The 23,194-nt window shown below is 36.9% G+C and overlaps 2 protein-coding genes across 7 annotated transcripts in view; one reads left to right on the top strand and one right to left on the bottom strand.

The window, feature by feature from the left end:
- LOC128019426 (beta-galactoside alpha-2,6-sialyltransferase 2-like) overlaps window positions 1–22,662 on the top strand; it is a 62,569-nt gene extending 39,907 nt beyond the window's left edge. For all 6 annotated transcript variants that reach the window (XM_052605404.1, XM_052605406.1, XM_052605408.1 and 3 more), the window contains 5 exons: window positions 115–1,126; window positions 8,210–8,307; window positions 10,139–10,240; window positions 12,379–12,553; window positions 19,102–22,662. In XM_052605404.1, coding sequence (XP_052461364.1) covers window positions 217–1,126; window positions 8,210–8,307; window positions 10,139–10,240; window positions 12,379–12,553; window positions 19,102–19,349 — 1,533 coding nt within the window. In that variant the 5' untranslated portion in view covers window positions 115–216 and the 3' untranslated portion in view covers window positions 19,350–22,662. The remainder of the gene's footprint in view (window positions 1–114; window positions 1,127–8,209; window positions 8,308–10,138; window positions 10,241–12,378; window positions 12,554–19,101) is intronic.
- Window positions 15,732–23,194, bottom strand: part of LOC128019439 (opsin-3-like) — a 30,758-nt gene continuing 23,295 nt past the window's right edge. Inside the window, exon 4 of the mRNA XM_052605428.1 lies at window positions 15,732–17,253. Within this exon, the coding sequence (XP_052461388.1) occupies window positions 17,038–17,253 (216 nt within the window). The 3' untranslated portion in view covers window positions 15,732–17,037. The remainder of the gene's footprint in view (window positions 17,254–23,194) is intronic.

Raw genomic sequence — 23,194 nt, 5'->3', positions numbered from 1 at the left:
AGAATATCGTAGCGGTCAACTTTGATTTCTTTCTTTTAAAGCTAGTGATCTGTAGCTGAAATCATGGAGCATGGCATATTCGGAGAACAATTTGTTGGTTTGTTTTTCTTTCAGGTTATGAGGTTGACCAGTCCTGTCCTGTCGTAGGCGTCCTGCTGACCCTTCTCCAGTTGGGTCTGGAGTGCAGCGGCGTGTGGCCGAGAGGACTTCTGAAAAATGAAGTCCAGTCTGAAACAGTGGCGGCGGCTGACCCTCGGCCTCATGCTGGCCTGGGTGTTGCTGTTCCTGGCACTCTTCTCCTACTTCATGGAGTCACGAGTGGACGACCCACAGTCAGCCGCTGCTCTCTCCTACACAGACACGCGCCGCCTGACCTCGCTGCAGGGCAACCCCCGCACCATAATGGCCACCCATTTGGGGCTTGCCACCACCGCCACCCCCTCCGCCTCCAGCAACACCCAACAGGAACAAAGCCAGGAGGAAAATCCCAGTGCCGATCCCCAGCCTAGTCCGCTCAGCCAGGAGGCCTACCCCTATCCCGACCCTCAGAGCCTGGCGGCCTGGTCTGCATTCGGCACCCAGGACGTGGGCTCCAGATCGGCCTCCGTGAGCCGCAGCCGTGAGAGACAAGAGTATAACCAGGATTCCCCTCGACAGGATGAAGAAGAGGAGGAAGAGGTGGTGGGAGGAGAAGAGGAGGAGGAGGAGGAGGCAGATGACGGCTGGAGGAGGAAGGCTAGGTATGACGACTCTGACCCGGATGAGTACTACGTTCCCAGGTCAAAATCCGTAGTGCACGGTTTGTGGAAAGGGAGTTTGTCAGTGGGCATGCTCAGTCCTCGCCTGCAGAGAGCTATGAAAGACTACCTGAATAATAATAAACACGGCGTGACCTACAGGGGGCGCCGGAGGACACAACAGAGTGGCCAGCAGGTGTTGTGTGAGCTGAAGAAGGGGGAGAAGGTTCGAACTTTGGATGGGGCTGAAATGCCTTTCTCCAGTTTAGGCTGGCAGAAGATTGTACCTGCTTTACCCTTAAGCCAGCTCTACGAGCCAGGCTTCAAGACCTGCGCTGTGGTCACCTCTGCCGGAGCCATGCTTCACTCAAGACTTGGCAAGGAGATTGGTGAGTTAAAGTTGAAAAATTAACGATTTTAATTTGGGAAACCCCTCTACAATATCCTTAATTTTATTATTATCTGAAAATAATTATCAGAAAAGATCTGAGTGGATAATTGGTTTGCATGCATAATATAATTATCATCATTTAGGATAGTTTTTACTTGATTTTATTTTGCATGTTTACTCTTGTTTTACAGTTTTTCTGAATTGCTAAAACACATTTGTTGAAACCATCACTCATTTTCTCAACCCTAAATACTAATTTAAATACTCAGGTAAAATTCACAAAACCTCTGTTTCTTCCATCAAAAAGCATTCATTATATTGGATTAATTAAACAATTTTGCAATTTAGAAAAAAACGTTATGTATGCACGAATGGTATTGTGCTGAATATTGAAAAGTGCATGAGATTTGCAAATAGAGAGTAACTGCCTGAACGTGTTTAAGGTTTAGCAGAAAGAGTACTTTATTCGACAAATTGGTTTAAGATGGTGAGAGTTTGGCTCAGAGATTAGGTTTTCGTGTTTAAGCCGTTCAGAAAAACAGTTTGTGTGTAAACCACATTTGAAAAGCTTGCTTTTAAAACACTATAAAATAAAATTTAAGAAAACCAATATTGTATCCAGTATGATACAGCATAACAGTCCAAACTATAATAAATCTCTTTATTTTTAAAAAAAAATATATTATTGGATAATGTGCATGTTTACATTTTCATTTGCCATTAATCCTTAAAAATATTAATTTAATAAACCTGTCAAATCTCATAATTAACACGCATTTAGCATATTATGTACTTTATGATGTTGTGATAAAAATTCACTAGAAGCATTAAAAATGGATAACTTTATTTGGATATATTAGTAGTTGAAATCTGATGTCAGCCTTTTATAATATATTCCATAAAATAACAATGGAAATGATTAGCAGCTTGTCAGTATTGTAGAGATTTTAATAGTGGGTTACACTTCATTTTACAGTATGTGTACTAACATGTACTTACAGTGTATTTATCTAAGAAAGTTCTGGTAACACAAGGTAACTACATGGGGTAGGGTTAGGTTTAGGGGTAAGTTCAGGGTTAGTACCTAGTTATTGTAATTACTATAATAAGTACATAGTATGCACATGAGGAACAGGACTGTAAAATAAAGTGCTACCTAATAGTGGTTTATCCCTGCCTATTTGTTTTCTAAAATGGACAAAAATGTAGTTCATTAGCCTGACTTCTGTTTCAGTCAGATTTCAGAGTTATAATTACTACTCATGCCTTAAGGCATGTTTTCTTTCTTTCTGTTTTTACTGATGCTTCAGATTTCTAATCTCTAGTTCTGTTTCTTCAAACACCCGAATAGTCTTTTCAGAAGACTATCCTGAAAAAAAAAGTGAAATTTGCTTGTGAAGTGAGGCCTTGTTTTGGCTTGGTTTAAGTCTCTATCATTCTCTTCACTTGTTTTTCTCTCTCTCTCTGTGGTGATGCCAGTTTCTCTGAAAGGGTCAGTGGGATACTGATGCTCTTTGCGGTTACATAATCACAAGCATCACAGGGCACACAAAGAGCCCAGATTCCTCCAGCTTTGGCATCTATGGTGGCACAGAGGAAGGGTTTCCAAGGTGACGGCACAGCTTTTGTTGTTTCTCAGGATAATGGTGACTCTGGCGTCTCATGAAGGCATGTGGTGATGATGAGACGGATGCTTTCCCGTTCATTTACAAGCTAGATGCTTTCTAACGGTCTTTCTATCACCATTTTAATTACATCTCTCTCTCTCTCTCTCTCTCTCTCTCTCTCTCTCTCTCTCTCCATAATTGCACTAAATATCAGTGAATTTCCCTGTAGGGCAATTTACTTCCCTCCAATATTTGTTATTGCTATTATTATGATAGAGCTAATAACAGTTGTGTATTATTAGTTTATTGCTGTTATTATGGTAAGACATAACTGTAGCTCCTATTGTTTTTCTTCTTCTGGCAGGAGTCTATGAGAGATGGTTTATTGAATGCTTCAAGTTATTTTGAGTGCAGGCAGATTTTTTTTTTCTTTGTATTGTGATGTAATGGATTATCGGAAAAGAAGATAAAAATAGGTTGGTTTTCTCCATCAGTTGTTTATTAGATGGAGGCAGATCTTGTAGTAGATTGCTGGTGTGAACAGACTAGATTATTGAAGAAATCTTGTATTAACAGAGAGAAGAAGTCTGTCGTTTCACTGAAAGATCGAGCATGATATTCTAAACTAAAATGGATTTAAAGTTGTGGAATTTGGGGAACTGATTGGGAGAATTTAAATTAGATGCCATTTTACTGAGATGGACAACAATTAAAGCAATAGTTCACCCCAAAATTGCTGAGAATTGTCTTGCGCTCAGGCCATCCAAGATTAAGATGAGTTTGTTTCTAAATGGTAACAGATTTGAAGAAATTTAGAGTTCGATCACTTGCTCACCAGTGGATCATCTGCAATGAATGGGTGCCGTCAGAATGCGAGTCCTCACAGTAATATACACAACTACAGTCCGACAATTAATGTCCTGCCGTATTTATACGAAATGGTTTTCTTAATGGTTGCAGGTTTGAAACTCTGTTAAGGGAAGCCAGAAGTTGTACCTTTGTTGTTGATGACTTTACATCATGTTGACTGGTTAGTGGCTGAATGTTGCTGGGGCAGGGTCTTAAAGTCACCTGACCAAATTAATGCTCACTCTTTTAAATCCACTAGTGCACTGAAATCACTATCATGTGTGAAATCATGAAAGTGGTGTCAGCATCTGTCTGTTACAGTTGTTGTAAAGCAGCAGTATTTACACACAGTATACAAGTATGGCTCGCATTGATCAGGTTCTGTTTCTCCACAGCCCCTTTAACTTGTCTGTTAAATTCAGCTTGTCTTGTCTAAACATTTCCCATCAGCCGTGCCAACCTAGTGTGCCCTCCAAGTTTACTCAAGGACGAGCTAGAGAGCCAAGAGCAGAGCTGTCTCCGGCTTGGATGATATAAACCTTGTTTTTGAACATCTGTGCATTGAAATAACAATAATACTATTTCTGTCATCTTATATATATATATATGTGTGTTTAGTCATGTTTTGTTTGGCAAAGCCACTCCGTTATTAACACTGTAGTTTATCAAGTTAGTTATTTTCCAGAGAGATTCCAGCTTTGATTCACATTACCAATGCAGTCATACGCAATGCTGTGCAATCTCTCAGCTGTTTCTTTCATTTTTTGGTTCTAAGTGTGTCTACCATCCTAGTCTCAGACGAAACGCCTACAGAAGCCCACAGTCCGTTTGCTGCATGTCTGATGCATATTGCTTACTAAAATGGAAAGTACTTTCTCTTAACTGCAAAATCTAATCAGATTGATTTTCTTTACGTAATTTCTGGAAGTAAGAGAACGCAGGGTTTGTTTTTTTTATCAGCATGCACAGTGTAATTTTTTTGTTAATTGATTGTGCACTTCTGCAAAACAAAACAAAAACCACATCACTGGGTTTGCCAAAGCTTGTCAGGGTGGTGGCATCAATTTAGTTTGAGGCACTTGAGGCTTCCTGACAAATCGAAATTTCCACTTGGCCTAGTGTGATTATCTGATCGCAAAGGCTATGATTTAATTAAATATGCATAGCATGTTTTAGAGTGAAGCGTGACACTGTTTTACACGCGAGCAGCTCATCAATCCAGTGTTTTCAGTGTCTCGGAGCGATTTGGTTCAACAGTAAATGTTTTTCCACACAAAACCAATCTCTGCTTGGGCTCTGATTTTGGTCCACATAGCTCATTAAAAGAATGAATCATGTGCCAAGCATCTTCCCAAACTTCTAATAAGGCGAGTGTAAACCAGCTGTTGTCAAAGAAGCTTTAAGGGCTCCCTGTGGTTTTCTGTATCCATATAAAAGCTTGATCGTTTAACATGTGAAAGTGTAGATGGCCATAAATACAACATCAGTCTAGCAATTTACAGTTGCAGTATAAAAGTAATTGTAATGGTCTTTTTACAGTGAAATATGGAAGTTATCACTGATATGTTACATTGTGTATTAAAGAGCCACACAGATGGGAAATCAAAAATGACCTGTATTACAGTGTATGATGTAGCTGTCCATCAGTGTAAACAATGTGCAAATAATTAAACCAAAAAGTACACGATTTATAAAGTTATTGGCTTCTAAAGTAAGGAGTCGACTCTGAATCGCTGAAACGAGTCGTTATAGATTTCAAATCTTTTGCCCATCTCTATGTACGTCACTAGAACACTTTGCATAATAAGCTCCGCCTACCGTCTTGGGAGAAACGGAACTCTGAATAAACAAGTGTTGCTAACAGATATTCTGTGATAAAGTAATCCATATGAAAACAACGCGATGTGTTTTTCATGTCTCCCTTCATTATATCTAATGTGACCACGCCCCCGCGCTGAACGCGCTATTCAGATTCAAACTGAAGCGCGGCTTTAATACACACACACAGAAGAAAAAGCAGCGAGACTGTTCAAGTTTTTTATTTTACTGTTTGCTTCGTGGTGAGAGGAATAAGACATAATTCACCCCAAAAAGATGCTAACGCATAGTTTACCGTGGAGGTGTGTGCGGAACAACCAATCAAACCTGACTATGTCAGTTGACCAATCAGAACACAGTATGCTACCGAAAGGTGGGGTTTAAGGAAACTGAATCTTTTGAACAGCTTCACGCGAACCGTTTGGGGATCTCTGAGAATTGAGGTCATTTTAAAATGATATTTTGACAAAATGACAATGTTTTTTAACCTTGGATGGATTTTAACCTAATGTACAGGACTTATAAACAGTGATAGGAAGCTTAGAATTTTCATCTTACTGGCTCTTTAAATTTCATTATAAATGTGTGTATTAAATTGCACCCTGCAAATAGGAGCAACAAACCTGCAATACCTTGAAAAAATCTTTAAACGAATCGATTTGTATTCCCAGTGACAGTTTTATCTGCGATACTTTTTCTAGTTTAAATGAAACTGTAGGCATTGTTATAACCTTGTTCTTAACTTTAGTGAGACTACCATAAAGTAGACAAAGTTATAATGATGCCTCAATATGTGTGTTTTTTTTTTTGTTTTTTTTCCTGTTCTATGGCATTTTCCCTGTTTGTCAGTATGATTTCAGAACTGATTTTTTACCTCAAACAAAGTTTCTGTAAGGTCATAGCAGTACCTCAGCAATGCCTTGTGTGCTGTCTCTTGATGTCTTTTGTTTATTCCTCATGTTTATCCGCCCCCGAAAGATGCATAAAAAGTACTTGTGCTTGTATATCTGTCAAACAGTCTAAATAGTTGGTGCTTTACTAGAGAAAGCTGCAATGTGGACTAAACCTTGAGCGGTCAAAGGTCTGGTTCAATGGGACGGTTAGGACCATGTTAGTTGTTGGTCTTCATCTGCCATCTAGTGGTATTGCAATGTCTCTCCACAAAGCACATATATATATATATATATATATATATATATATATATATATAACAAGACATAATTGTTTGTTATTTAGTTTCTTTTTTTCCCATTCTGTGTCTATATAATTTTTCATAATTTTTCTTTCACACACGTGCGTGGGCTCTTTTTCCTCTCCTGATGTGACTTATATTCTCTCAGGAGATTGATGTCCCTGTCAAAATAGTGGGACATGCTCGATGTCAAGCTCAAATGTACTGTTTTGAAAATATTGCTAGTTGATGAAGGCCAATAAACGGCATATCGGCTGAACGGAGAGATGGATGAGGAGGAGAGGGGCTTCCTGAAGATCTGTCATTGTCCCGTCACATCCAGGAGAAAGAGCTATTCATCATTCATATTTATTCTCTCTCTCTCTCTCTCTTTCTCTATTAAAATTTATATGTATGAATGTGTTTTGTATGAATATTATCTTGCTATAAGCAGTTCGTCCACTAGAGAGCAATGTTGTTTTAGAACAAGTTTTTTTGTCTGTTTTTAGTTTGCAAGTTATGTTTAAACATTTCTAATTTTACTAAAATAGCATCCCTTTGTGTATGAATTGATTTACTTTATTTTTAAATTTAAATTTAATTAAAATAGTTGTTTGATTTATTATATAAATTTTATTATTTCTATAAAATAGTTATGGTTTTAATTAGGTTTATTCATTAAAGCTTATTTTTATTAATACAAATATTTTTTATTTAATAAAAAAATATTTTATTATGATGTGGTATTTTATTTTGCAATGTTTCTTAAATATACATGTATGCACTATAGTAATAACAGCAAATTATGCATAATTACAAGCAGCTAACTATAAAAGAAATCTTAATCTTAACCCTAATAAGTCATACATTTTGTCAATAATATCAATCAGTAGTTAACAAAGACACGTTAAAGTAGTGTCTCTTTTATATTATTAAAATGTAATTCTGTTTTGTCATTTACATCCCAACCTCATGCCTTATTCACAAATTTGGTGTTTAGTAACTGGAAAATCATGCAGTAAGCACTTCCCATAACTGTCATATCTAACTTTATTATTTATTTGTTTATTTATTTCTGTCTGCTACACCGTAATGGAGTAAAAAATGACTCGGTGTACATCAGACAGAGATCATTCACCCAAAAATGAAAATTGTCCTGAGATTGAGTGAACTTAACATGACCTCTAAAGTCACTCAGTCTCACAGCAGATTAAATGGAAGATATTCATTCAATAAAAAGCCTATGGTGAACCCAGTAATAAAAATGGCATCTGTTTATTTTCTGCTATACAAGCGGTTTGCTCAGTTCTTAACAGTTTACAGGGTTTAGCAGTGTGAGGAACATGTTTACTAGCGCTGTTTATTTTTAATTCCTGACCATTACGTCCTCACATTTCCACCAATGCACTCCAATGTACATGATGTGTTTTCAGTGTGTGTTCTGGCTCTGTTGTTATATAGTCCGTTCCTTTAATGGATTTAGGCCTTGCTCTCTCTTTCTCTTAAGACATATTGTTTCGTCACGTATCTGAAGTTATGCAGGAGTGAAATGCCTTTGTTTTTCACTCTTTATTCCTTTAACCATGACTCCGTCGAAGGCACCATGTGATTAAAGCTCCCATTTTTGTAATTCCAGATTCCCATGATGCAGTGCTGCGTTTTAATACAGCGCCTACAAAGGGTTATGAAAGAGACGTTGGGAATAAAACCACCATGCGCATAATCAACTCTCAGGTGAGCGAAGTTTGTTGTCTTCGGTTCATATCGGTAGTACTGTGACTTTCTGTGACTCATAATTGAAGCAGATCTCATTTGGACACCCTTTGGCTCGGCTGTGTGTGTTTTCAGCTAGATCTGAGTCATCATGTCCTAGTGGACACATGCTCAAACACACACGATGCAGAACGGAGACTGCTCTGTGGGATGCACGGTGTCCTTTGTCACATTTAAATGTTTTGTTTAATGTGTTTTGTGCACTATGTGATATGTAAATTATGTTGAAGGGAAGCTATTCTAATTTCATTGTATGTGTGTATAATGACAATAAAAGGTATTCATTCATTTCAGAGTATCGCCTGAAAAGGACCTTTTACTCACCTGCATGCAATTGCAAACTGCATGACTGTCTTTGTTTCTGTGGACCACAAAAGTAGTTGTTCTGAAGATTGTGACCATGGGTGACCTTTAGCTCTTGAGTGAGGGAGGACTGTTCATAAAAAATGCCATAAATACATAAAATGCATAAAATAATGCTCAAAGATGTCTTTCTCAAAAATGTCTTTACAGGTTTTAAGCATCAAAACAATGCCTTATCTTACTGCACCGCATCGAAGCAGTCAAGAATAACTCTGAGGTCGCCAATGTTTATATGGTTTAAATGGTGGTCGAAATCACAATGCTGCGTGAACTCCAAGCCAATCAGCATGTTAGCGCCCAAGTCCCGCACCCGAAAGTTCCCGAACTTTGAAAAAGTACCACCTCGTCGGCAGGGATTTTCTGAGGGGCATTTTGTTACCCTGAACTTTATTTGGATCCTGAGCTCAACCATGCTACAGCTGTTTCTAAAGTAAATCTGCAGTGACAAATGGAAATGCATCGAGCACTAATTGGGATTTAATTGCCTTTTAATTTTACATTATGTGAATAGTTCTGGTCAGTGCTATGTAAATCTATGATATGCAAAATATTCTACCTTCCAGAAAGAGAAGCAATTGCTACAAATAGCCAATAAAAAAGGTAGTAGTTATAGTCGTAGTATATTAAACAAACCAAAAATGAAGTGGTAGCCTGTATTGAAGTTAATATAATTAATGTAGCCTGTATATTTTTTTGTTTTTAGCAGTTCCCCATTCACTGAGGTTTACTCCCGAGTTGTTCTGAGAATCGATGTGGCTTTTTCAAAAACTTGTAACATTCTAATCAACATTCAAACAAAATAAATACTACATTAATGTCTATTCTTAGATGACGTTCTGTGTATGAATGTAGAACCTGCCAATCAACATTAGTGTGCCCCCTCAAGCTGAATTATGCAAGGACACTAGATTTCTGCCAGAAGTACAGTAATTCCCACAGTCTACAGTGTGATCCAGAATCTGGTATTTATGTTCAGGAGTTGCTACTGTACGCAGCATGTTCACTTTCAGTGTGAACAGATTCTCTTCATGGAAAGCATTGTGCCTGGTTAGAAGGATGGTTCCCCCAAACCTTTTAATTCTGTCATCTGTCGTTCCAAACCTGTCAGACCTTTGTTCTTCTTTGGAACACAAATTAAGATAATTTTGAGTAAATCCTAGAGCTTTCTGACCCTGCATAGATGGCAATGCAACTACCACATTCAAGGCCCAGAAAGGTGATAAGGACATCTTTAGAATTTGTGTTCCTAAGATGAACGAAGGTCTTTTTTTGGGTGAACCATCCCTTTGTTAAAGTCCATGATGCTGTTGTATGTTTCTTGGCTAACCAAGGAGTTGTTTGCACTCGACTTGGAAGGACCTCCGTTTTGGGTTTTCCTTTTCCTTTTGTTTGTCTACTAAGTATAGCCCGTTATCTGTTTTGTTTGCAGATCCTGGTGAATCCCAAGCACCAGTTCAACACAAGCTCGCTGTATAAGAATATAACACTAGTGGCGTGGGATCCTGCTCCATACACCCTCAACCTGCACAAAGTGAGTACTACAATAACCATGCAAATCATATTAAACACACCTATAACAATGTTTAGATGTATATAAAAAAAAGTTCATTAGTTATTAACAACAATGTAACATTTAAAGTATATTCTGATGTCTTAAAAGCGATCACAACTCAAGAAATTCTCCTTGCACATTCAGAGAGCAGGTGACATTGTACTTTTGCAATTCAGATGAGAGCATACCTGTGAGTGTGTGAAGACGCCATGCACGAAGGTTACACTGATTTGTCTGGTCTGAGTGCGTCTGCTCAGACACCGCTGTGAATCGTAAACCACAACGGCAGGGGTTTGGAGAGCAGATTACTATAAATGCTTTCCACCTGTCCTTTTGTTTCTCTTGACAAGAAGGTCAATAAGTTGACAAGGAAGGTCAATAGGAACATTTCTGTGCAGATGCAAGGCCAGCAGTTAATTCTGTACAGTCAATTTAAATGTCAGTTTTCATCCCGTCATCACACGTGTGCTCTTTTATTCTCCTTGTCAGCTCAAGAATACAACAGTATGTCTCAAAGCACATGAATGATGCTGTGGCGCATTTTGAGAACGATGTGCATACAGCGAACACAATGAACCTGTTGAATATTTGTGTACAACTGTTACGGGTCCCTGGCTTGGAAGTTGTAAACAGATCAAAAGTGTGCAAACTTCTGTAGCTTTCCTCAAGCAGAACTTGGTAACATATCTTTATTAACATCAGTGCAACAGCATAATGATGCAATCTCTTTCAATATTTTCACAGTTAGCCTATTAAGTCCAGTCACATGTAATCACAAATTATGTTTCATGTGACTAAAAATAGATTTGTACCATTATTTTTTATCATTTCACAACAATAAAGTTTTCAAATGCTTGTTTCTTGAGTGTCATGAATCTAATCATAGCTTCTGTGTACATACACTATCAACAGAGCTGAGTAGTAACTGATCATACAAATAATCTGGATTATGTAATCAGATTCCAAAAATTTAGTTTTTGGAAGACTTTTTTTACATTCAAACACAAAAGCACAAATTAATGTTATTTATTATGAGCATGTAATTCAGGCATTCCCAAACTTTTGTGTCGGCTAAACCTTTACCTAATACATTTACTTGAAGTGGCACTGAGATTTTTAGATAAATATTTTAATAATTCTCACATTTGCGTGTTCACGTTCTTTGAAGGTGGTTTAATGGTCACATGACATGCAGAAAAAAAAATAATAATAATAATTTTGTACTAAGCATTTAGTTTTAATTTTAAAATGAATCATTTATTAAAATGTATGATATCTTAATGTATTCAAATGATTTATTTTAAGTTTGCATTAAGATTTCCTTCTTTTGTATTTTATATCAATGTGGTACTATATTATCTTATTCAAATCAATGTTTCAAACAAGTTAGGTAAGAAGTAATAAAAAATAATAATCTTATGTTACCTAAAATGTGTATTGTAATGGATTGTTACTAACTGCAATTTTTGTCGTGTAATTTGTCAATCAGTAACTGTTTACAATTTGTAAGTAAACTACCCAGCTCTGCTCATCAGTATGACAACAAGTACACTTTATTAAGTTCTTGGTTGTCCTTTTTTTTCTTCATTTTCTCTGTGAGCGCTTTAACCATTTACAATTGAACTATTAAACTAACAAATACTTTTTTCCCTACCCCTAGCCCTAACCCTAACCCTGACAGGAAACTTGCATTTTTACTTTCTCAAAAAAACTCATTCTGTATGATTTATAAGCGTTTTGAAAAATGGGGACATGGGTTATGTCCTCATAAGTCACCCTCTCCTTGTAATACCTGTGCCATACCCATGTTATTATACAGAGTTGTGTCCTAATATGTCACAAAAACATGAGCAGACACACACACACACACACATATTATATATATATATATATATATATATATATATATATATATATATATATATATATATATATATATATATATATATACTCTCTATCTCACACACACACACACACAGTGGGTATGGAAAATAATCCCCACTTCACCTTTTAAAATGAAGTAACAGCCTTCCACATTGTCCCTGGTTGAAATGAAACCAGATTAGGAAGATCTTGGAGTCATTTTGCTCATGTAGTTGTTTTGTTTGTTTTTGTAGTGGTACTCAAATCCAGACTACAACCTGTTTGCTCCGTATGTGGAGTACAGGATGCTCTTCCCTGCTCAGCCTTTCTACATCCTGCACCCAAAATACATCTGGCAGTTATGGGACGTGATTCAGGGAAACCATCTGGAGAACATTCAGCCCAATCCACCCTCCTCAGGGTTCATTGGTAAGAGACACACTCTCTCACACAGTCTATGCTACCGGTTCAAAACTCAAAGGTGCGATTTCTCTGGCACAAACAATAATACGTAAAATTGCAACAATGACTCTCTCCTTATTTTTTCTTTTTAAACCACTTTCACAGTCCCACTCCAAACTCTTATTAGTAGTTGAGGTGAAACTGTCAATCGATCAATCCCAGTCAGACAGCTCAAACAGATTGCAATTATTTTTGGTGATTACCCACTTGTTACTGTCTCCCAAGAAATTGGCTGTACTTTCAAGAGTCTGTTCTTGAAGACATCACAAATGTTTTATTAGCCTCTCAATTATTTCATGTTTGTCATCAAGTCAGCACCACTATTAATGTTAGTGGTTACTTGAGAAGAAGAAACCACAAATGGAAAAAAATTTCACTTCAAATTTCTACTCCTGTATTTTTCCTTTTGGTTTCTGAACTAAAATATAAAGCTCACAAAATTGCTCTTGTGGCTTTTAGAAATGTGATTTAATTTGATTTAATGTTGGAGAAGTCCAGGGGCCTGTTTCACTAAGGAGGTTCAACCAACCCTGAGTTTAAACTTGACTTACCCTGAGATGAGTTTTCGGTTACAGAACAGCTGAAATGAGTTGGTTCCATCAACTCTAAATTAATTGACTGACTCTGAGTTAAGCACATGCACCACAAATGTAAAAAGCCATTATCAATGGAGCACCGATATTACAATTCACCATAGCAACAGTTCCCGCCAAAAAGCCGTCTGAATACTTCAGATGTAATTCTTCTCAGTATTGTAATATCACAGCTACATGTATTCACTTTTCTCAAAAGACTTGAGCTTGGCTGATACAATTCAGCACGACACTGCCTCAGACTCAGTAAGTAATTGCATGTAGCTACAGATCTTGTTGAACAGTAGATATCCAGTCATATTGCAGACACATAAATACCCTCCTCATAGATATAGTCTGTTTCTATGGTGATGACTATGGAAGCGTCATGTGGCTGCTTCCTTTGTGCATTTTCTAGTTCTAAAGTTTTTTTTCTTTTTCATTTATTGGAGGAAGAGCCATTGAACTGTCGCCCTATGCTTAGCCCAGTACACTGTTCATGCATTAAATCAGCCTCTCATTTTTATATGTGTTCCACATCTGCAAAGTGGTTGGAGTGAATAAATAATGGTGCTATTGAGAACACAAATTAACAAGATGACCACTCATATCACATCAAACTTGAAATGACTTGAAAACATCATCCAAACAGCACTAACACTGATATAACTGAATACTGTATGTATTGAAAAATGTATATTCTGGCATCACATAATGCTGCCTAGGTTCTTTGGAACTAGTTGTAGTTACATTTGGGTTTAATCTTGAAAATGTGACCCTGATCTTTTGTTATAAGACACTTTTCACAATCATTTAAGGCTGTTTATTCAATTCAATTCAAGTTTATTTGTATAGCGCTTTTTACAATACGAATCGTTACAAAGCAACTTTACAGAAAATTGTTTCTACAATATTTAGTAGTAGCTTATGGTGGTGACTGTCAGTTTGTGCACGTTTGACAGGATTTTTTTTTTAGAAAAAATTAATACAAGATGTAGTCAGCTAGACGATGAACATTATTAATATTATTAATTAATAATTGTTATATGATGCAGTCATACATGTAGCAATAATTGTTAGTTCAGTTTGTTGATTCAGGGTCAGCATCATCTGGGGTCCTCTGAGGATCAGTATCATCTCTTCTCAGGTGTTCTGGATCCAGACTGGAGCTTGTTTAAATCCTAGTTACATCCCGTGGCAAAACAGAGAAACAAAATAGAGACATCATTAGCATAGCTGCTGATCCAACAAACTAAAATTAGTTTAACCTAAGCTAATGAATAAGAATGCACCTTTGATCAGATGCAACTACACTCACAATTTAAGAGATACATTATTTGAATGCTTGGCGAAGGAGATGTGTTTTTAATCTAGATTTAAACAGAGAGAGTGTTTCTGAACCCCGAACATTACCAGGAAGGCTATTCCAGAGTTTGGGAGCCAAATGTGAGAAATCTCTACCTCCTTTAGTGGACTTTGCTATCCTAGGAACGACCAAAAGTCCAGTGTTTTGTGACCTTAGGGTGCGTGATGGGTTGTAACGTGGTAGAAGGCTAGTTAGGTACGCAGGAGCTAAACCATTTAGGGCCTTATAGGTAAGTAATGATAATTTGTAACTGATACGGAACTTAATAGGTAGCCAGTGCAGAGACTGTAAAATTGGGGTAATATGATCATATTTTCTTGACCTGGTAAGGACTCTAGCTGCTGTATTTTGGACGACCTGTAGCTTGTTTATTGACGAAGCAGGACAACCACCTAGAAGTGCATTACAATAGTCCAGTCTAGAGGTCATGTATGCATGATCTAGCTTTTCTGCATCAGAAACAGATAACATGTTTCGTAGCTTGGCAATGTTTCTAAAATGGACGAATGCAGTTTTTGTAACATTGGAAATATGATTTTCAAAAGACAAATTGCTGTCTAATATGACACCCAGATTTCTGACTGTAGAGGAAGTAACAGTACATCCGTCTAGTTGCAGATTGTAATCTACAAGATTCTGTGTAGTGTTTTTTGGTCCAATGATTAATATCTCTGTCTTATCCGAATTTAATTGGAGAAAATTATTTGTCATCCAATCTTTTACATTTTTAACACACTCTGTTAGCTTAGATAATTGAGAAGTTTCATCTGGTCTCGTTGAGATATATAGCTGAGTATCATCAGCATAACAGTGGAAGCTAATTCTGTATTTTCTAATAATATTACCAAGGGGAAACATGTATATTGAAAATAGAAGGGGACCTAGGACGGATCCTTGTGGCACTCCATATTTTACTGATGATAAATGAGATGACTCCCCATTCAAGTAAACAAAATTTATACCTCCCCCATTTATAAAAATCACAAACTTTGTTTTGTACTTGTGGTTCTCATTACTCGTTGCCTTCTGAGAGCAATCTGTGGTTCAATATTCAGAGATTGAGCTGCATTTATAATTGAACAACAAAATGGTACAACAAATCGACTGACAAATATCCAGTTTGTAATGTCATAACAATTAGATCATTTCTGTGTAATATCTTTTTGACCATTACAAATAAGCAGATACTTTAATGCATGAATGGTCTCATTGCCCTCTTAGGGTTTGGCACTTTATACACAGTCCTTTCAGTATCATGGAGATGGGAGCGTGAGATGTTGAGGAGTTTACACAGTGTGATTGTGTCCTTAGAGAAACTATTACGGAATATACAACCCCAGGCATGCATTCAGCGCATTTCAAAAGCAGAAGTCAGTTCTCTGTGAATTCATCAGTTTGGATCGAAAGTGAAATGTTCATCTGTTTTATGTATAGGATGTCTGGTCTTTTGTGATGAAGGTTCCCACTGTGGAAGTTCTTTACTATATTGCGTAGTCGCTGAAACACTATCGTTGTCACAGATGTGAAGTGATCAGGATCAGTGTGTCCTATACATCAGTGATATGGGCCCAGACAGCAATATAATTTATCATATGAAACATAACTAATAGGAATGGAACAATTTGAGGTATGATGGAACAGATAATGGTGCTCTTTCTTTGGTATTGGTAAAAGTTTTTTTTTTTTTCTCTGAAAAATGTTCCCATGTTTTTGAAACAAGTCTTTTATGCTCACCAAGGCTGTGGCTATTTGAACAGAAAATACAGAAAAACAGTAATGTTGTGAAATATTACTACAAACTCAATAACGGTTTTCTTTTCTTTTTTTTAAATGTAATTTATTCACTTGATGGAAAAGTAGAATTTGTAGAGGATTTTTAGAGAATTCCATAAAAGAAAGTAAAATTGAAATATTTTGTAACCACATAAAATTGTCAATTCTGTCATATTTGTTCAATTGAATGTGCCCTTCCTTACAGAATAAAAGCCTTAAACCTTACTGATCCCAAACTGTAGTATATGCTTGTGTACATCTTAAAGGGAATGCAATTTTTTTGATGTACTTTGTAAATATATTAGCAACATTTAACCATTTTAGGACAGTTTTTTAATAAAACAACAATTTCTATTTTATGGATGTGTTTGGCAGAAAACGAAATTAATCTGTGTTGATGCAGCCTTGTCACATGGAACGATGTGCTTACACTAATGTAATATCTCGCAGTGTACATTTAGGGTTCTTCTTGTTCAATCTTGTTTTGTAGTCTTGTTCAGTGTTTTTTTTTTTTTTAACAGCAAAGTGAGAGCACTCAAGGTTCTTCATGCACAGCAAAAGACCTGACTACTTGGCAATGAAATGCTTTTTCATGTTTTGAAATGTTTTTGTTTTTGATTAACAATGAAGTATTACAGCTGTAAAAGAAGCCCAGGAAAATAAAAAGTTGAATATGACTGAAAAGCTACATTCAGCACAACGAAGCAGGCTTGACATCACGGCTGCTGGGAGGGGTCAGTTTAGGTGGTGACCTCTGGAGGGTTGGTCCTCTCTGAGGCAGGGGTGCTGCAGTCGTGTTTGTGGATGCCGGTGGAGATCGGAGCGGTGCAGGCAACAGTGTTACTGAGGACTCTACGGTTGAGCTGGATAACTGTGGTCTTGGAGGGCATGGAGGAGTGACCGTTCTGCATCAAGTGCCTCTGACAGCAGAACAGGATGCAGAAACACCTGTAGAACTTTTGGACACAAAGAAGAGAGAAGAGATCGTTGAGACCTGAGAAATATTTTCAGTACGGTCTCAAAAACATGAATGCTTTTCAAACGAAGCACTGCAGATTTGAACCACAACAAGATTAAAAAAGAAAACTATATTAATATATTACTATATTATATTACTATATTTAAAATTTGCAAGACCAACTTCAACACGAGCTAAATATGTGTATAGAACTTTCTTGCTCCTTTGAGAGGATTCCTTTCTCTCTAGTGTTGGTAGATGCCACTGTACCTTTACAAAGCAAAATATGACTTAAAATATTTCAGACTGACATCAACATCTGGGTCCATATATTCCTTTGCTGTAAACATACAGGTTATTCTGTTAAATCTGAATAATCTTGTAGGTTTTGTCTGAGTTAAATTCATTGCATGGTAATGACACTTTACAAGCCTCATTTTCTCATCTGTTTAATCACGTCACAGGTGATTCTGTAATGGTCCTTTTGTCTGCTTGTTCTCACATTTTCTCATTCATTGACACTGAGTTTTTTCAGTGATTGACTGATATGACCTTTCCCTTGAGTTTAAGAGTAATTTGCTGTTGAATCAGACCACACAGCTCTCTCTATTATTGTATGCAACCTGCATGGGTATATCACTTTTTTTTCCTCAATATTTTAGGGCAAACAGTCTGTCTTTCTCCCATCACATTTATTTCAGACCATTTAATTCAGAGGTTTTTATGCTATTGTGACCATTAATGGAATTGCACACTTAAATTATTTTAATTCTAAATTAAGGTTGTCAATAGATTAACATTTTTAATTGGATTAATCACACCCTTATTATCACGAAATTAAACATGTACCATTTAGTTTTTTTTTTTTGTTTGATAATTTTTGTGATCATTTGCTATATCCCTTACAGTAAGAAGCTTGAAGGGTGATTCTTACACAACTGTATTTTCTGACATCTTATTTTAAGATAAATTAAGAGGTCTTAAAAAAGGACTCTTGGAGACTCCAGAAGGACACCAAAGATCCAAGTGATTTAAGGAGCCCATTTAACTGATTCATTTGTGCACATCAAAATATACACACACACACACACACACACACATATATATATATATATATATATATATATATATATATATAACTCATAAATTGTTTCCATGCTCACAAATCCATTAGTTGGATCAACTTACAAATGTGTTTGTTATAAATTAAGTTATTCTAACTCATTGTAGTTTGATGGTTGAACATCATTTGATTAGAAGTTGTCATAACTCAAAACAATTGATGCAAACTTGTTAATTTATTTATTGCACTAACAATTTTTTTTTTTTTTTTTTGGACCAAATAGTGGCCTTTTTTTTTCCTCATCCCTCTGCGATAAATCCTTTAAAGTGAACAGGATTTAGAACCGAACAGGACAGAAATATATAAGTGGCCTATAAACCAAACAAATGTATAGTATCCTTCATTATAAACATTTATTATCAATTCCAAGCCTAAAAAAAATATTTATAGCAAAGATGAAACTACAGCATGTAGGAAATGCGCTATAAAATCTACATTTGCATGACGTTGATTGCATTACTTTGCTTTGGCATTACACAGCATGGTCCAGATGATTAAAAAATGCAATTTATATTCTAGAAAATATGGTGTACATATTAGGATTATAATCGATATTAATTAATATTTAACAAATATTTAATTCAATTTCGAGTATATAACTTATTTATTGAAATACTACTTTATTGAAACTTTTTTTCTTCTCCCCTGAACCCTAATCTGATGTACTCTTCTGTCACTGTGTGTGGGCTGCCTTGTTCATGTCATCTTTTGTGTGTGTTTCAGGCATCCTGCTGATGATGTCCTTGTGTGAAGAGGTTCACGTGTACGAGTACATTCCTTCGCTGCGACAGACGGACCTGTGCCACTATCACGAGCGTTACTACGACGCCGCCTGCACTCTGGGTGCATACCATCCCCTGCTCTATGAGAAAAAGCTCATCCAGCGAATGAACGTCGGCTCCGAGGACGATCTCAAACGGAAAGGCAGAGTCACGCTCCCCGGATTCAAGAACGTCCACTGCGAGCCCTGAACAGAAGGATGCAGTAACAGTCTTTGTGAAGCAGAAGTGATCTGCAGACTGATGCAGGAGCGCACCGAGGCGGTTCAGAACGGACTATAGATGGTGCTCTGCGGGACACAACCTTCTGCTGTAGTTCACTCAGAAATGCATTTCCTGAGCCTAAGCTTAAAGATGGTCACAACAGCAATAGATACGTCATAAGAAAAGCTTTTTAGGTTTGTGGATGTTTGTGGTGGTAAAAGCCATCAAAAACTGTTTTTTATTTTATAATTTTTAACAGAACTCTGTTTTTCACAGGGTTTAAAGTATAAGCAGTCATAGACACTGAAAGTTACACTGTCGGGGGGGGAAAGCAATCACATAAATACATTTTAGCACAAAGACTAGATTCATACTCGGTCTTAAAATGAGCTTTATTAATCTGTCTAAAGATTTTTTTTTTCTGCATACTGACAGATTTAAAGCTTATAAAACCATAATGTTGTGATTTATATTTTATTTATTTTTTAGGTGTCATTTTCTGCTGTGATACATTATGCCACACTCATCAGCCTCTTCCAGAATGTCTCGGTGAACTAGTGGCAAATGAATCAATAGTTTTTTTTCCTACTCTGTGTAGATGATCCTTCAAAAGCAGAGTGCTTACATGCACCTGTTACTGAATGTTGTTTATTTAATTCTCTTCTAGTAATTTTATACCTTGAAAAACTTGTCAAGACAGGTAGTTTACTGAAAAAATAGGATTTTAATTGTGTGTACTATGGACTCATGCAGCACTGTAAATCTTATTCGGGACTTTAAGGCTGTTGGCAATATCACAAGTACAGTGGTGATATATTATTTATTAAATATAAACCAGGGTTTTAATGTCTTGTTGTCCGTAAAATCAAGAGGTTTCTTGACTCCAGCTGGAGTCTTTAAAAGCGAATGAATTACCAGTGAATCTTTGCGTCATCTTCTCTTAAACGTAGAGTTGTTCGTTTAAAGCGATTCACTTAGTGGTTTGAGTTTTCTACAGGAGGTAAAACTTGAAGGTTTGTTATTTAGCTGCGTGCATTGTTTCAATGTGTGCCGTCTGAATTAAGATGAACACTTTCGCAGGATGATTTTTCTGTATATCTGGTGAGGAGAGATAACGTCTGTTTTAATCGCTGTTGTATATTGTAGAAGTAAAACTAGTAATAGATTTCACTCAGGAGCTCATGATACTCTGAAGCTGCGGCTCTCACCATGAAAGATTTCATCTTCCTTCTAGTACAATGATAAGCAGAGATTTGTCAAGCTAATATTCGACCTTTACTCTGTCCTATTTCCTCATGTTGGGGGATTGTAGATGTAGAAAACCGAAGAATATTGTTGTTGTTGTTTTTTACAGTGGAATACAAAATTAGATTTGGATGTAAACTCTTCTCAGTATGACTCATTGTTGGGCTGGCCGTGGTTGTCTGGCATGTGTGACCAGTGCAGTCCAGTGCACTTGCCTCCAGTCCGTGACAGTTTGATTATTAAATAGTGTTTTTTAATCAACAGGGTAATGGAAATTAAATGACAGTTGGAGAGCATATAAACTTGCATACCATTGGAACGTTAGGGGTCATTCCCCTTTTTTTGTTTTTAAAAATAATTTCCTCCTATGGTCACCAGGGCTGCATTTATTTGCTCAGAAATACAGTAACGCTGTGATATTGTGAAACATTATCCCAAATTAAAATAAGTGTTTTTCGATTTTATTATATTTTAAAATGTAATATTTTCCCCCTTCATTTGCACAACTGAATTTTAGCATTGTTGCCCAAACATCAGTGTCACATGATCCTTCAGAAATCATTCTAACGTGCTGATTTGGGGTTCGAATAAACATTTCTTATCAGTATTTAAAACCGCTGTGCTGCTGAATATTTTTCGCAGAAACCATGATGGGATTCTTTGAATAGAATGTTCCAAAGAATGGCATTTATTTGAAATGGAAATCTTTTGTGACTTTATTCATGTTTTTACTGTGACTTGATCAACTGAATGCATCCTTGCTTATAATAAGTATTAGTTTCTAAAGAAAAATAAAATAAAAATTGAACGGCAATGTATGCCAACCTTCAGGCCATGGCTTTGCCTGGCAATTGTTTGTCATTGTGATGGCCAAATGTCATGTGAAACTATGGAGGGACTAAACCTGTCTGCTACTTTCTCTTTAGTCTTTTTCACGCTCTACGATCAGAGACGGAGTTGTGTGTCCTTCCTCTGTGAATGTCTTTTCCTAAGCCTTTAACACGAGGTGTTTTAGCAGCATAAACGCTTGTCCCTGTTTCTCACTGACGAGACATGGTGACTGGAGACATGGCTGTTTAAAGAGTATTATTTCAAGTGTTCACTGTAAAAAAACAATATATATGTATTAATGTGTTGGGTGATATGACTACTTTCAGGGATTGGGGGCGGGGGATGTACATTACAGTGCTTGTTAGTATTCATGGTGTTAACTTTACAGTTCTAGAAACGTTAGGATTTAGCCCAGGGTGTCAAACTCAGCTCCTGGATCGCCACAGTCCTGCCGAGCTTAGCTCCAACCTGCTCCAACACCCCAATCTTTAGTTTAAATGATCTTAAAGAACTTGATTAGATTGTAGAGTTGGAGCTAAACTTAGGGCTATGACTCTCAGGGAACAGGTTTGACGCTCCTGATTGAGCCTATAATGGGAAATGTCAGCGGAGTCTCTAGGTTTAGGTCTGTTTTGAGTATATGACCTTTGAAAAGAGGAAACCGAGGTGATTTCATTGGCGAACTCCAATGCTGTGTGGTGGATGTGCATGGTACAATTCAGAGGACTGTGCCAAATGTGTTTTTTTCCCGTGTGTGTGTGAGAGAGAGAGAGAGAGTGAGATAATGTTTGGTATGGTAGTCAATTTGTGTATCTGTGCCAATATTCCTTGCCACATCTTTTGAAAGTGTTTTCCTTTCCCTTCTATACCTTACATTTTCTCATTACTGTATATACATTTAACAAATTTTCTTTAAATGTCAGTTATTTTTCCCTTGCTTACCTGTATGTAAATTCTGCACCACACATCCTTTTATCTGTTTTTCCCCTGCTAATGTTATGTCTGTGAAAAAGTATTTATCTTTAGATTGTAAATATTTGCGATTGTCTATTGCAGGCCAGTTCCCTTTCAAAAGAATTGGGATGCTTTAAAATGTTTATTTCTCCATATGCTAATATACATTTGTCATTGAATCAATTTTTCAAACCACTACATGTTAAAATAGTCTTTTGACCATTGTTTGTATAATAAAACCTTCACCTTTACTTGATCCAGTAACCCTTAACCTGCCAAATTCTTGTCTCTTTTTTGTTGTTGTTGTTGTTTGATTAAAATGTATAATAATAATAATAATATTTTAGACATGTATCTGTAAGATACCAGAGAATTATATTTATATATATTTTTCATAGTTTGGTTATCAGCTAAACCAGTGGTTCCCTTTCAAGGGAACTTCAAACTGCGTCCTCTAAGGGGCGCGATGGGGAATGCCTCGTCGTGACCCGTGTCTGAAGCATACAATAAAAAAAACACCAACGAGTTTGCTAGCGACAGCCTCTGACGTCACTACCGGCGACTAGAAACAGGCACATCATTCTCTTCTTCATCTTCACTGACTGTTCTGTTTGAAGCATGCATCGGTGTTATTTGACAGCCGATGACACACAATCTTTGCATCATTTGTTTGGGTAAAGAGCACGCACGCAATGTCTTTGAGGAGGCAATCTCCGTGTATTGTGAGTGAGATTTTTTTTTTTAAATGAAAAAGCTCCACTCTCTTTCGTCTCTTTTTCCGAGGGGAAAAAGGCAGCCATCTG

The sequence above is a fragment of the Carassius gibelio genome, chromosome A9 (genome assembly GCF_023724105.1).
Source record: "Carassius gibelio isolate Cgi1373 ecotype wild population from Czech Republic chromosome A9, carGib1.2-hapl.c, whole genome shotgun sequence".
NCBI classification, from domain to species: Eukaryota; Metazoa; Chordata; class Actinopteri; order Cypriniformes; family Cyprinidae; genus Carassius; species Carassius gibelio.
This window is presented reverse-complemented; position numbering and strand designations above follow the sequence as displayed.